The sequence below is a fragment of the Gobius niger genome (assembly GCF_951799975.1).
Source record: "Gobius niger genome assembly, chromosome: 13".
NCBI classification, from domain to species: Eukaryota; Metazoa; Chordata; class Actinopteri; order Gobiiformes; family Gobiidae; genus Gobius; species Gobius niger.
The window spans coordinates 2,915,217-2,930,114 of record NC_136864.1 but is presented as its reverse complement, the minus strand read 5'-3'; the positions used below and the strand labels follow the sequence as shown (position 1 = coordinate 2,930,114).

The 14,898-nt window shown below is 42.4% G+C and overlaps 3 protein-coding genes across 5 annotated transcripts in view; all 3 read left to right on the top strand.

Moving 5' to 3' along the window:
* Positions 1–14,898, top strand: part of LOC306973039 (uncharacterized protein) — a 79,112-nt gene that overhangs the window by 51,468 nt on the left and 12,746 nt on the right. The gene's annotated exons all lie outside the window — the stretch shown is intronic.
* LOC306972753 (uncharacterized protein) lies at positions 1,302–9,645 on the top strand (the record flags this gene model as incomplete). Its single annotated transcript, XM_079569459.1, has 4 exons — positions 1,302–1,455; positions 3,038–3,075; positions 4,116–5,114; positions 9,593–9,645. Exons 1-4 carry the CDS (start codon positions 1,397–1,399, stop codon positions 9,643–9,645), a joined length of 1,149 nt encoding a protein of 382 aa, XP_079425585.1. The 5' UTR covers positions 1,302–1,396.
* Positions 9,716–14,112, top strand: LOC306972428 (uncharacterized protein). The gene is made up of 3 exons (XM_079569027.1): positions 9,716–9,826; positions 10,772–10,806; positions 13,051–14,112. The coding sequence occupies exons 1-3, from the start codon at positions 9,765–9,767 to the stop codon at positions 14,070–14,072; spliced, it is 1,119 nt and encodes a 372-aa protein (XP_079425153.1). The 5' UTR covers positions 9,716–9,764; the 3' UTR covers positions 14,073–14,112.

Below are 14,898 nucleotides of genomic sequence, written 5' to 3'. Positions count from 1 at the left end.
TGAATCTTGGATGTTTCATCCTGGCTCTCACGCTCACTAGTCCGCGGCCTCCTTGTATACAGTGAGAACCAAATGTTTACATACACTTTATAAAAAGACACATTTGCCTTTTGCTCTCACTGTCTGACATGAAACCAGAATTAACTTTTACTTTTCTTCTTCAATATGAAATTTAGAAATGATTTCTATTTGTCAAGTTCCTGAAGAAAAGGAGATAGAATTTTCGACACATATTTTATTACTTTTTACAAAGTCAGAAGTTTCACTAAGATTACTGTACCTTTAAACAATTTGGGAAAGCCCAGGTGACGATGTCATGACCTTGGAAGCACAAGTCTGGTTCATCCTTGGGTGGAATTTCAAAACACATGAAGGTCCAGGTTCATTGGTTATAACAGTGATGGAAATGACCAGCCATCATACAAGAATAGTCCCTTACTCTAAAATACACATGAATAAGACAGATTGGAATTTGATTATTAAAAAAGGATCAAGACTTACATTTTTGGGACATATCTTGTGGTCTGATGGGAAAAAAATCGTTTTTTGGCCATAATGACAATGGTCACGTTTGGAGGAAAAAGCCTGAGAACACCATCTCAACTGTGAGACACAGGAGGGCAGCATCATGCTGTGGGGTTGTTTTGCTGCAGGAGGGACCGCACACTTCACAAAATAGATGACATCATGAAAACGGAACGCTATGTGAAAATATTGGAGCAACAACTCAAGACATCAGCCAAGAAGTTAACGCCTGGGCGCAGAGGGGTCTTCCAAATGGACAATTCCCAAAGCAAACTGGTTACAAAGTGGCTTAAGGATAATGTTTTAAAGTAGTCATCACAAAGCCCTGATCTCAATCCAGTTGAAAATGCATGTGCAGAGCTGAAAAGGCATAGGTGGTCTACAAATGTGGCTCAGTCCCACCCGTTCTGTTTGGAGGAATGGACCAGAACTCTACTACTATTGTGAGCTTGTGGAAGGAAATCCAAAACGCATGACCCATTCTACAATTTACAGGCAATGCTACCAAATATTGATGAAATGTATGTAAACGTTTGGTTTCATATTATAAAATATTATAGATATTAGACATATTAGAAAATTTGAAAATTCTATCTCTCAATCTTCTGGAATTAGACAACTACATATTATTTTTAAAATTCAAATTGACCTGAAAAAAAAAAAAAAATCTGTTATTTCTAGACAGACAGACAGAAATATACATACATAGTCACATACAAGCCGGACCTGTAGAGGGCAGTGGTGAGCTGTAAGGGCTACACTGCTGCTAATGCTAATCGATGCTAATCATGCGTTAGCGTTAGCTCTGATTAGAAATGTGACACTCTTTTCTCGAAACCTGTGCCTCGAAGCGGGCAGAGCGCAGTGAAACATGGCGGAGGTGAAGCCGGAGGAGGAGCAGGAGCTGTGGGAGCCGGACGTGGACAACAGGTGAGTTTTGAGCGAAGACTCAGACTCAGCAGCCACAAGCCTGCAGACTGTCCACAACAACACGAGGCCATTGGGCCATTATTAGGGGCTTTGTCGCACACGGACTCCACACAGTTTGGAACCAGCGCCATCTGAGCCGCTGTGACTCGGTCAATGTTTAATGAAGGGACTAAAGAGAAAAGGGGAGGTAGGACAGACCAGGCCATGAAGTAGGAGATAGTGGATGATACTCGACAGATGTCTCTAACCGGTGAGTGTTGTAGTGTGTTGTTGAACGTAATGATCAAGAGATGGTCGTTAACAAGGCTTGGTTTAATGTAAGGTTTGTGTTTGTATAGACTTAAACAACACACAACAATCATCGGGCATGCGCGCTGATTCCGCCTCTTTCCCGTTAGGATGGAATCAAGAGAGTATCGCGAGAGTTTACGAAGTCTGCAGTCAGTCTCTTCTCACCTCTTAACTCCCGCCTGAACCGAGAGGATCTTTTTCCTCACGTCATCAGATTTTTTTGTCCATTTTTTTGTTGGGTGTTCAACTCATTTTTGTAACTTTATTTGTAATTTTTTGTCCATTTTTTATCAAATTTTTAGTCAATTTTTTATCACATTTTTGTAAGTTTTTGTCACATTTTCGTCATTTTTGGCCACATTTTTGTCATATTTTTGTAATTTTTTTGTCACATTTTGCAACATTTTTGTCATTTCTTTGGTCATTTTTTGTTAATTTCTTGTGACATTTTTTGCCTCTTTTTCATCAATTTTGCGTCACTTTTTCATCAATTTTTCGTCACTTTTTTGTCACATTTCCATAATTGTTTTCGTCTCAGTTTTGTTTGCTATTTTCACAGCTTTTTTCCAGAAGCTTTTGGACTGGGGTAAAGCCAAACTGGAGAAAAAGGTGCTCGGTTCAGGTGGGAGTTAAGGGGTTAATAATAATCACCAAACAATTGTTGACTGTTCAAATGTTTTCATCATCAACCAAAGCATATTCTGCAGAAGAATGTAAATATTTTTAAGTGAACATCCTGCATATGGAGCTTAAAAATATATTTAAAAACATTATTGTGGGTGTGTTACGTCTTATAATTTGAAATTAATTTGAGCGGGCACATCCTCTGTATTCAGAGTACGAAATGTTGCCTTTGGGAAGAAGGCTCAGGGTCCCCCGTTGCAATCTCAAAAGATTTAAAAACGCTTTTGTCCCGGCTTCATTTAGGCTGTTGAACAAATATTTTCAAAGATGAACTTGATAGGTGTGTGAAAAATGGACATTCTCTTTTATTATACTCTTGTGGAATGGGGCAGGCCTGTTGTATGTTTATTTATGTTGTCTATGTGTATTGATGTTTGGCTACCTATCCCATGTGTTTATTCATAGTGTAGTGTCTTCAATGACAATCAAACAATGTAAATAGCATTGAAAATAAAGAAAGGCCAAAACATAAAAATGGTCTCCAATCTTTGGACCGATAGCGTTTGTTTGTCTGTGTGTCTGTTTGGATTTGTTGGCTAATAATGCCCAAAAAAGTATGAATACAATTCCAAACTCTGTACTAACCCTGTGTACATTTCTTTTGCAGTGAGGTCGTAGAGGTCAAAGAGGACCCAGACTGCACAGGTGAGGCTCATGGACAGGTCGAAAGTCACACTGTCTGGTTTTAATTGAGCTTGCCGCCAGAGTGGGGGGGGGGGGGGGGTTGGAGGGGGTTGAAGGATGGAGAAAATCATTTCTGGCAATGGCCATAGGTTTGTGATGTGGACACGTCCTCTCCAATATTTCAGGGTGACCAAGAGATGCCTACCCAGGGGTCCCGTGGGGTCTTAAAAGGTCTTAAAGGAATAGGCCACATACTGAGCTATGTTCTTACCTTAGCTTAGACGAGTTTATTTGTACCTGTCTGGTCTGGTCTACAACATAAAGTAAACTGATCATTACAACTTGCCCTTGCCATCTTTAGCAGCATTTCGCAGCCTAAAATGCAAACATATTATTTATAATAGAATAGACTAGAACTTTATTGTCTGATCAAGAGAGCAGAAGTATGTCTTTTAATACGGCCCATTAAAACTCTTTCAGTAAAAACAGAAGAAGAATAACACATCCAAAAGAACAAAATAACTTACAGTGCTACTAGGCGCTATTCAGGACATTGACTGATTTCTTGTAGATGTTTTTTTCTGGGCCAGTGGGGTCTGATCCTGCTGGCCTGGTTTACTATTCTATTCAGTTTTGTTTTGTGTTTGAGGGTGAGAAAGTTCAACCAGGAAGAGATATTGTATATGAGGATGGATTCAATGAGTGGGTTAGATAAAATGTCTGACGAGATGTTGCGCCTTTTTAAAAACTACTTTAAAAGTCTGCATGATGCCCAAAGGACAAGTAACTGTTTATTCTGCACCCTTTAGTTCAATATAAAGCAGAACCAAATTGCCTTAATCCGTATAGAAAAATTAAAACAGGTCGAATTCATGACAGAGCGCTCGTCTTCCTGCCTCACTAAAAAGAACATCAGAGGGCTGAGAGTGGAGCCTTGTGGAACGCCGGGCAGGGGTGCAGTTGGAGTAACACGTGTTAACAGTGTATTAGTAAAACATTTCCTCCCCTCACAAAATGTTTGATGTAAAAAATGTTTTAATGACTTGTCTCTGCCATTGCAGGTGACCACAGGCCGACTGAGGCTGGTCCCAGTCTGGTCCAGATTAAAGAAGAATTAGAAGAACAGGAGATACCACAAGTGTCAGTCCAGGCGTTCCCAGTCATTGTCTGTGTGAGGAGTGAGAAAGAAGAGTCTGCGCTTCATGACACAGTGAAAGAGGAGGACAAAGAGGACACAGATGGAACAGAAGAGGAACATTCAGACAATTCCTCTGACACCGACGACTCTGGAGACTGGACTCGTTCGGCTGAAAGTCCCGTTCTACAAACTGACCAACAACAGCGACCGTTCAGCTGCTCAGTTTGTCCAAGGAACTTCACACGGAAGTATTATCTCCATCTGCACATGAGGAGTCACCAAACAGAACGACCATTCCGGTGTGTAGAGTGTGCAAAGGATTTTACACGACAGTGTTACTTACAAATTCACCTGAAAACTCACAGACTCTCCACTCTCCATCAAACAGTGACAGAGAAGACCAGAGAGGATGGAGAAGGTTTAGAGGAACAGTCAGAGAACTTTGATCGTGAAGATTGTTCTGCTAAAACTCCACAATCACAGACTGACCAACGACAGCGACCGTTCAGCTGTTCATTCTGTCCAAGGAACTTCACACGAAAGTATTATCTCCATCTGCACATGAGGAGTCACCAAACAGAACGACCATTCCGGTGTGTAGAGTGTGCAAAGCATTTTACACGGAAGTGTTACCTTCAAATTCACCTGAAAACTCACAGACTCTCCACTCTCCATCAAACAGTGACAGAGAAGACCAGAGAGGATGGAGAAGGTTTAGAGGAACAGTCAGAGAACTTTGATCTTGAAGATTGTTCTGCTAAAAGTCCCACTGCACAATCACCGACTGAGCAACGACAGCGACCGTTCAGCTGTTCAGTTTGTTCAAAGCATTTTACACGGAAGTGTTACCTTCAAATTCACCTGAAAACTCACAGAGAGCAGACACTGTACCAGACCAAACATAAGGACCAGGACAAAGCGGGTAAATATAAACTAATGGCGTCCACTCTCCATCAAACAGTGACAGAGAAGACCAGAGAGGATGGAGAAGGTTTAGAGGAACAGTCAGAGAACTTTGATCGTGAAGATTGTTCTGCTAAAAGTCCACAATCACAGACTGACCAACAACACCGACCGTTCAGCTGTTCATTTTGTCCAAGGAACTTCACACGAAAGTATTATCTTCATCTACACATGAGGAGTCACCAAACAGAACGACCATTCAACTGTTCAGTTTGTTCAAAGCATTTTACACGGAAGTGTTATCTTCAAATTCACCTGAAAACTCACAGAGACCAGACACTGTACCAGACCAAACATAAGGACCAGGACAAAGCGGGTAAATATAAACTAATGGCGTCCACTCTCCATCAAACAGTGACAGAGAAGACCAGAGAGGATGGAGAAGGTTTAGAGGAACAGTCAGAGAACTTTGATCGTGAAGATTGTTCTGCTAAAAGTCCACAATCACAGACTGACCAACAACACCGACCGTTCAGCTGTTCATTTTGTCCAAGGAACTTCACACGAAAGTATTATCTTCATCTACACATGAGGAGTCACCAAACAGAACGACCATTCAACTGTTCAGTTTGTTCAAAGCATTTTACACGGAAGTGTTACCTTCAAATTCACCTGAAAACTCACAGAGAACAGACACTGTACCAGACCAAACAAAAGGACCAGGACAAAGCGGGTAAAAATAAACTAATGGCGTCCACTCTCCATCAAACAGTGACTGAGGAGAACAGTGAGGATGGAGCAGCTTTAGAGGAACAGTCGGAGAACTTTGATCTTGAAGATTGTTCTGCTAAAAGTCCCACTCCACAATCACACACTGACCAACGACAGCGACCATTCAGCTGTTCATTTTGTCCAAGGAACTTCACACGGAAGCATTATCTCCATCTGCACATGAAGGGTCACCCAAAAGAGCGACTGTTCAGCTGTTCAGTTTGTACAAAGGATTTTACACAGAAATGTTACTTAAAGCTTCACCTGAAAACTCACAGTGAACAGAGACAGTCCAGGACCAAACATAAGGACCAGGACAAAGGAGGTAAAAGTAAGAAAGTAAAGAAGTCCACTCTTCATCAAACAGTGACTGAGGAGACCAGAGAGGATGAAGCAGATTTAGAGAAACAGTCAGAGAACTCCTCTGTCCGTGAAGACCCTTCAGCTAAAAATCAAGCTCTACAAAAACGCACTAAGGTTAAGAGTGAAACAGGAGACCAAACAAAGCAGTGCTCTACCTGTGGAAAGGGATTTCAGACCATCAAAAGATTAAGGAGTCATGAATTAATTCACACGGAAGAGAAACCTTATCATCTGCAACTACACATGAAGAGTCGCCAAACAGAGCCACTTTTCAGCTGCTCAGTTTGTGAAAAGGCTTTTATGCAAAAGTATCATCTGCAGCTACATATGAGGACTCACCAAGCCGAGCGTCCTTACAGCTGTCCAGTTTGTGCAAAGACTTTCACTCAAACATGTTACCTCACGCTTCACCTGAAGACTCACAGAAGACAGAGACGGTATCAAAACAAACATAAGGACCAGAGCAAAGGCCGTGAGAATAAGAAAAGAAAGACGTTTCTCCATCAAACGATCAAAGAGGAGAACAGCGAGGACAGAGATGGAGCAGGTTCAGAGGAACATTCTGAGAATTACCCCGACACTGACGACTCTGGAGACTGGAAGCCTTTAACATGTCGACAGTGTGGAAAGGGATTTCCATCCATCAAAACACTGAATAGACATGAAAAAAATCACCTGGAAGAGAAACCTTACAAATGTCTGTTTTGCAAAAAGAGTTATTTGTCAAACGCTCAGAGAGAAGATCACATGAGGACTCACACGGGAGAGAAACCATTCAGATGTTCATTCTGTACAAAGCAATTTGCCATAGTTCGAAATCTAAACCTGCACATGAGAATTCACACAGGCGTGAGACCATTCAGGTGTCAAATCTGTTCAAGGACTTACACACAAAGGCAGAGCCTAAAGATGCACATGCTCACGCACCTAGAGGAGAAACCTTTCAGATGTACAGTTTGTGAAAAGGGCTTCACTGAGAAGAAAACGCTCAAACTTCACACGAGGATCCACACGGGAGAGAAACCTCACAAATGCTCCATCTGCGCAAAGACTTTTACTTTAAACGGACATTTGACCCGACACATGTTGACTCACAGCGACGAGCGGCCGTTCAAGTGCTCCGTGTGTGATAATGGATTTAAAGAGAAAAAAAGTCTGAAAATTCACTTGAAGATTCATGCAGACGAGAGGTCCTACAAGTGCGTTGTTTGTGCCAGGAGTTTTAACCAGTACTGCACTTTAACTCAGCACATGAGAGGCCACACAGGACCGAGCTTCAGCTGCTCCCTCTGCTCTAAGAGGTATGTGCGAAAGAGTCATCTGAAGAAACACATGCAAACTCACAATGGAAACCACAAGTGTTCGATTTGTGAAAAGGGTTTTGCTAAAAAGGAACAACTAGAATTTCACATGAACGCCCGCCACACAGGAGAGAGGCCGTTCCAGTGCACGATCTGCGTAAAGGATTTCGCTTCCGAGGGCTGGTTTCAGAAACACATGCGGATTCACAGCAGAGCCAAGTCTTTAAGATGTGCGGTTTGTTCACGGGTTTTTAAAAACAAATTTAGACTCGATAGACACGTGGCGAAACACACCAACGAGGGACCATTCAGCTGCTCCGTCTGCTCCAAGGAATTACGATCCAAGTCCAGTCTTTATATTCACACAAGGGGACACGACTTCGACAAATCCTTCGCATGCGGGGTCTGCGCTCGACGTTTTCCGGCAAAGAGTGATTTAAAGACACACCTGGGCAGCCACACGGGACCCTGCTCCGTCCGGCTGCACAAACTGGAGACTGAGAGACTTGCTCCAACATGTAGCTCCCCCAAAGGAAATCACATTCACATTTGACCTCTCTTTGTGCAAAATAATCAGTCAATCCCGACCAGAGAACAGCAGAAAACACTGAAGTTTGAATTGAACATGATCGCAGACTCTTTCACCTCTGCTGTGGAGGTGGAGCAGAGATCTCAAGTTGAACATTAAGTGAGCAGCAGTCAGATAATACTTGCGTGCAAGAGCTTAAATGAGTTTTCTGGCAGAAAACTCACATCGCTACATTGTTCTCTCCTAAACATCTCACAATGTTTACCTGAAGAAAATGTATTTTTTTTTTTGTCATTTTCTCTTGGGCTGAGTCGATAAAACATACGTCTTTATGATTTTTTTCATCTATTACATAATTGAACACTGTATTTACCTGTCTTTTAAGCTCAATTAAACTTTACATGTTTTCTTGCACTCTGTGTTGATGTTTGAATAGAAACCGATTAACATCTTCTACTGCCTTCATGTGTAAACCAAAATGTCACCTCATGTCTTATTTTCCACAGGGAAACTTTCAGCACAACAGAGAGCAGCGATAATATGTTATATAATAGCTGATTGTTATGGAGCCGACACTATAAGTAAGTGCTTTATTGTCATTGTACAATTGTACAACAAAATTGCACTCAGGTGTTGGGTTTGTCTCAACGCTATGCATTTATCTATTTTGCTACTCAATTTTAATATCGTCTCTTTCCACACTTATTGTCTTGTAAAAAAAAAAAAAAAAAAAAGTTTGTATATGTATGTGTGGTGCAGCAGTAGCAGTTAGTGCTTGTGCTTCACAACTACAATGTTCGGGTTCCATTCCCACCAGGGGCGGGGCCTTTCTGTTTGGAATTTGCATGTTCTCCCCGTGTCTGCGTAGGTTTCCCCCACCACTAAAAACATGTACAATAGGCCAGGATGAATGAGAGTGTGGTTGAGAGTGCGCATGGGGGACGATGGATGGAAATTAGTCCAAGGCTAATGTTAATGAACAATCCGGTTTGGCTTGTCCATTAACATGCTCTGTACCAACCAAATAAACAAACAAATGTATTTTTGCTCAAGCAGCAGGAGGTCAGGAGTTTGTAGACCACTTCCTTGTGTGAATTTAATTTTATAGTGTAATGGTGTGTTTTTTTGTAATGTTTCACTTTGCTACGACACAAATGCACTTGAACACAATGTACTCGTAATTCCCACTGCAAAACTGTAAAAGATCGTCTTTAGCAGAACATGGGCTAAAGCATTGTCAGTGACTGAAGTTTGAACTGCGCACAGGCTTCAGGAGGGGGTAGCAGCCAATTCCTAGGATGTAACACAGCTGTCATTCGCTTCCAGGCAGAAACACCAACTGTTTTGAACATGTTGCCACATCCCATCCATAACCCACAATCTGAAGTTAAAATGGCACAATTAAAATAGATAAATTAGATCAGTATGTATGATGAACACGGATACCATAATGCACAGCAACAATAAACCAAATGCACTTTTAAAAAAAATGAACTACAGATTTAGTTTTTTCTTTGTGCTTGACTTGTGCAGTCCCAACATGGCCGCCCGAGCTGGACGCAAGTTACCGCAGGGGTCCACTCTAGCTTGTGTGCTATGTTTATGTGCCCCTGTGTTGTGCTGCTGTGTTAGCGCTACCGCTGAACAGGAGTGACCCTCATTTCCCCAAACCTTTTACTCTGACGCGGACAGAGCGCAGTGAAAGATGACAGAAGTGACGCTGAAGGAGGAGCGGGACCTTCGGGGGTCTGTGGAGGCGGGAAACAGGTGAGTTTAGAGCCGGGGAAGGGGTTATCGGTGCTAGGCTAATGCTAACAGCGCAGCGCTCAGCTGATCTGGGAGTGTCGAGGAGAAATGCGCTTTTTAATAATGATAAATAATGAAACACAGAACCACGAGCACGTTTGAAGGCAGGACTGAGAAGCAGTGAGCTGGTGATGGACCATTATTTTCGCGACTCTAAAAGAAGAGCTTTACATTAACTGTCCCAATATGGTTTTACTGTTTTAGGCTTATGTTTTAACCCCTTAATCCCACCTGAACCGAGCACATTTTCTCCAGCTTTACCCCAATCCAAAAGCTTCTGGAAAAAGGGTGTGAAAATAGCAGCAAAACGGACGAAAACAAGGATGAAAATGTGAAAAAAGTGAGAAAAAATTTGACGAAAAAGTGACAAAATATTTACAAAAAATATTTTTTTAAAAAAGACAAAAATTTGACGAAAAATTGAGAAAAAATGGACGAAAAAGTGACAAAATATTTACAAATAAATTACAAAAAAATTACAAAAAATTGACAAAAAAGTGAGAAAAATTTGACGAAAAAATGAGAAAAAATGGACGAAAAAGTGATGAGAATTTGACCAAAAAAAATGCGACTAATTTGACGAAAAAGTGACAAAAAATGGACAAAAAAATCTGATGATGTGAGGAAAAAGATCAATTTAATTTTGTAGGTCTTAGCTTTCAAATGAGGTGTTACACTGGCCTACAAGATTTGGGTAAAGCTGAACTGGAGAAAATGCTCTCGGTTCAGGCGGGAGTTAAGAGGTTAAATCTTTCTAGGCCTACACCTGCAGCGTTTTTGGTGATATATATAGTTATGGTTATTTTCATGTTTTTATCAAGGAGGATGATTCGCCAGCCCCTCTAGGACACAATGGTCAAAATGGACAGCCTAAATAGATCATGTTTGTTTTTCTTTTCTTTACAGAGCGGCTCTTCTGAACCACAAAGTCAAAGACGCAGGTAACCATGTGAAATGTTGCACTGTGTAAACTGACATCTAATAAAGAGAATCAAATGGAACTGTCTGAATCCATGTGGAACACCTGTTTGTCTAATATTCATTCCCGTTCTATTAACAGTAGGCACCAATTAATTCAATTTAAGATTGTCCACCGCTTACACTATTCCAGAGTCAGATTACATAGAATATATCCATCAGTTTCCCCAGTGTGTGGCAGGTGTAATATGTCAGAGGGTACACTGTCCCATGCTTTTTGGGCCTGCTCTCCCTTGACAAACTTTTGGTCCAAAATATTTGACTGGTTCTCCAAAGCATATCAGAGGCCCCTCCAGCCTGAGCCCGGACTTGCTAATTTGGGCTGCTCACAAATATCAAGGACAATTCCAACTATAATGCGACAACCATTGGAGCTGGGATTGATAGTTGCCAAGAGACTGATACTGAAGGAATGGAAGTCTCCCACTCCGCCTTCCTTTCAGGTATGGGTCACTGACATGTTATCCATAATACAAATGGAAAAACTCCACACCAGTCAAATGGACACGTTTGTCCGTTCTTGGAACCCATTTGTTAAGTCATTTTGAAAAAACTAAAATACAGTAAACCAATTGTGTTCCTGAAATAGCGACCTTTCCTCCTACTGCTGTACTAAATATGACTGTAAACAACTAGCAATAACTGCATCTGAGCCTGTCTGTTTAATTTGAAAAAAATAAAATAAAATATTGAAAAGAAAAAAAAAAAGAGAATCAAATGCATGTATTCATTTCAGTGCTGGTGTTTTTATTGGTGAAGAATCCTTTTCAAATGTGTGAGCTGCTCGTCTTTCCTCAAACCTTACTCGTCATTTTGCAAGTGTCAGGACATGCTGCTGCCGAAAGATGAAGTCCTCTTCTAAATGCTTTATATTTATAACTCACAGTAGAAATATGGCTGTAGACTCGCTGTATATGTCGCAGCTCGCCTTTGGTTGTGCAGCAGTTTTATTGTTAATCTTTGTCCCTGTTTCACTGAACGACCAACAAGCTGCGTTTTTGAGCTGTGACTTTAGACGGACAAAATCGTGCTGTGGACACTTTTCCTTTCGTAGCCTGTTTGTTATTATCAGCATGACAGCAGCAGCATATAATCTGGAATGCAGTGGTGTGCCGTCATGGCAGCAGGGTCTTCTCTGCTAGCCCTGGCCAAATGAAGAAAAAAGAATTGTAAAATGTCTTAACAGTATGTCTAATTTGTAGTTAATTTATATAATGTACAGTTGAGTTGCTTATATTGATATGGTTGAGGTGTAACTGTTATTTCCCTCCCGAAAAGTGCCTTAAACACCTCTGGTGAGCGGCTCCGCCTCAGGGCCTGCTCCACAGTTTGAGACACCCCTGTGTTGTCAGGCCACACTCAGTATGACTGACAGAATCATCAGCCAATCAAAATTCCACGAACAACAACAGTTTGTCCCCAGGCCCAGCTGCGTCTCAGCAGGTTCCCCTTCGTTTTCCTCGCCTGGGAAATCCGCTAATGTAACTACACAGAGACGTTCCAAAACATCAGAGCAAGTGCAGCTCAACTCAACCGGATAAACCAAACATTTCTCTTGTGAAATGTCCGAACCATTGGTCCAAACGAGGCAAAATTAAGTGGATTTATTGATCACGGATATTTGGCGGCGCTTCCTCATGAAGAGCTTCGGTAGAAAAGCAGCGGGAACCACAGCGCGACGTAGACGCTTGGCCCCGGACACGAGAAGAGTTTTCCTGCGTCAGCTGCACTGGGACTCAGAGAGGGAACAGGTACGGGACAACGAGCGCTAAATAGGCCTCCCAGATAGCACCAAAACTGTACGTTTTAGTATTTTTTTGTTGCTTTGGATTTTGCGTTTTGGTTGATCTCTGGATGTGCTCGTCTCATGTGTCCTGTCCTGTCATGTGTCGCGTGTTTCCGTTTACTAGTACGAGTGTTCCCGAAGGTTCTTGTTTTTGTTTGGGGGCGGAGGCATCGCTGCTTTGGTTTGTGTTGTTGATACATCCTTGAGCGAACAAATGTCACGTAATAAAAGCTGTTTTAGCAATACGCCTTTCTATTATCGACCAGTTTCTGTGCGTTTGAGTGAGTGAACCCAGGCTGCTACTGAAGGTCCTGACTGAGACCCACGGCACGCCACTGCTGGAATGTACCAAACTGTAGCCTCGAATCAAACCCCAGTGAATCTGTGTTTTAAGTGCTATATCTTCATCTATCTCCTGTAGGTAGCCGCAGTGGAAGTGGTCCCAGTCTGGTCCAGATTAAAGAAGAATCGGAGGAACTGAGAATCGAAAAGGAGCTGCCGATCCAAGTGTTTTCAGTGAAGAGCGAAGAGTCGTCGTCGTCTTGTTTTCATGAAGCGGTGAAAGAGGAGAACGGAGGGAACTGTGAAGAAAAGGATTCAGAGGAGTCCGAGAGTGAAGAAGGCTCTGAGAGCGCCTCCGACACCGACGAGTCCGAGGGACCTTTCAGCTGCTCGGTCTGCGCAGGGGAGTTTGCGATGCGAGAGCAGCTAAAGCGCCACATGACGGCGCACACGGGCGAGACTCTGCTCAGCTGCCCGTTCTGCTCCAAGTGTTTCTCTCAAACCTACAACATGACGGTGCACGTTCGGATCCACACGGGAGAGAGGCCTTTCAAATGCACGGTCTGTGGGAAGGACTTCATAGAAAAAGGAAAGCTGAACCTTCACATGAGAGTTCACACGGGGGAAAAACCGTTCAAATGCTCTCTTTGCGTGAAGGAGTTTGCCATCCCAGGCGATCTGAAACGGCATATGAGGACGCACACGGGAGAGAGGCCGTATAAATGTACGGTTTGTACGAAGGATTTTACGACTGACGGTAACCTAAAGCAACACATCAGGACGCACACGGGGGAGAAACCATACAGCTGCGCAGTTTGTGCCAAAGAGTTCACCGTGCAGGGCGACCTGAAGCGGCACGCCAGGGTTCACACGGGAGAGAAGCCCTTCAAATGCACAGTGTGTGGGAAGGACTTCGCTGAAGGCGGAAATCTGAAACGACATCTGAAGACTCACACGGGAGAGAAGTCTTTCAGCTGTACGGTTTGTTCCAAGGAATTCATAGAAAACTCTAAACTGAAGCAGCACATGAGGGTCCACACTTTCGGGAGGTTCAGCTGTTCGCTTTGTTACAAACATTTTCGTTATTCCGAATCTCTGACGAAACACATGAACACGAGTCACGCTGGAGCGAAAGTCTGCGAAGCTCAACTCGAAAACTGACTTCAGCCTTGTTCACGTTCGAGTGGGGATTGAATCAGAATCGCAATTAGCAAATGGCAAAGGCAGCAATTATTAAGGTGGAACAACATCCTCTGCAACCATTAACATATCCTGTTGTTACGTATAAAAGCTGCTCACCAAGTTTAACTTTTACAATAGAGGGGAATCAATACAAGTTATATTCTAGGTATATTTTCTATTATTAGGTTCTGCAGCGTGTGTCATGTGTGTCATTATCATTACTTAGCACTAAACTGAAGGCAGCAGACAGCTTAAAGGAACAGGCCACCATTTTTCCATACTTATTTGTTCTTACCTGAGCTTAGACGAGTTGATACGTACCTGTCTGGTCTTTGTGTGTGCCCTCAGTCACGCAAAACGACCAAAGATGTTGTCAGCATTTGGCTTCTCCCAACATATTCATATAGATCCAAACGGGGTGAAGTTGGAAGCGGCCATGCTCTTTCCCGGGCACAAAGACCAGACAGGTACGTATGAACTTGTCTAAGCTCAGGTCTGAACATATCACAGTGTGGAAAAACGGTGGCCTGCTCCTTCAAAGGGACTATACGGAGTTTAAAAATAAAATAAAAAAAAGTTACGCTTAAGGCCTGAGATGGCAGTAGTGAGAATAAAATCACAAACTTGCATCTAGCCCCTTTTAGAGTCAAGTTTTTAAATGCCTGTCCTCTTTTGGGCCGTTGTCCAGTTTTATAGCTTGAGCAGGTTCTGTTAACCTCTTAAGTTTGGCCCAAATCTAAAAACTTCCCCAAAAAAAGCATCAATATAGCATCAAAAATCTTCTCCAATTTTATTCTTTGAAATC

What these genes read in the sequence shown, in the direction of transcription:
- LOC306972428 (XM_079569027.1), top strand. Translation starts at nt 9,765, where the DNA reads ATGACAGAAGTGACGCTGAAGGAGGAGCGGGACCTTCGGGGGTCTGTG. An exon ending in TCTGTGGAGGCGGGAAACAG is followed by an intron (nt 9,827 to 10,771) that starts GTGAGTTTAGAG and finishes TTTTCTTTACAG; the next exon opens with AGCGGCTCTTCTGAACCACA. An exon ending in CCACAAAGTCAAAGACGCAG is followed by an intron (nt 10,807 to 13,050) that starts GTAACCATGTGA and finishes TATCTCCTGTAG; the next exon opens with GTAGCCGCAGTGGAAGTGGT.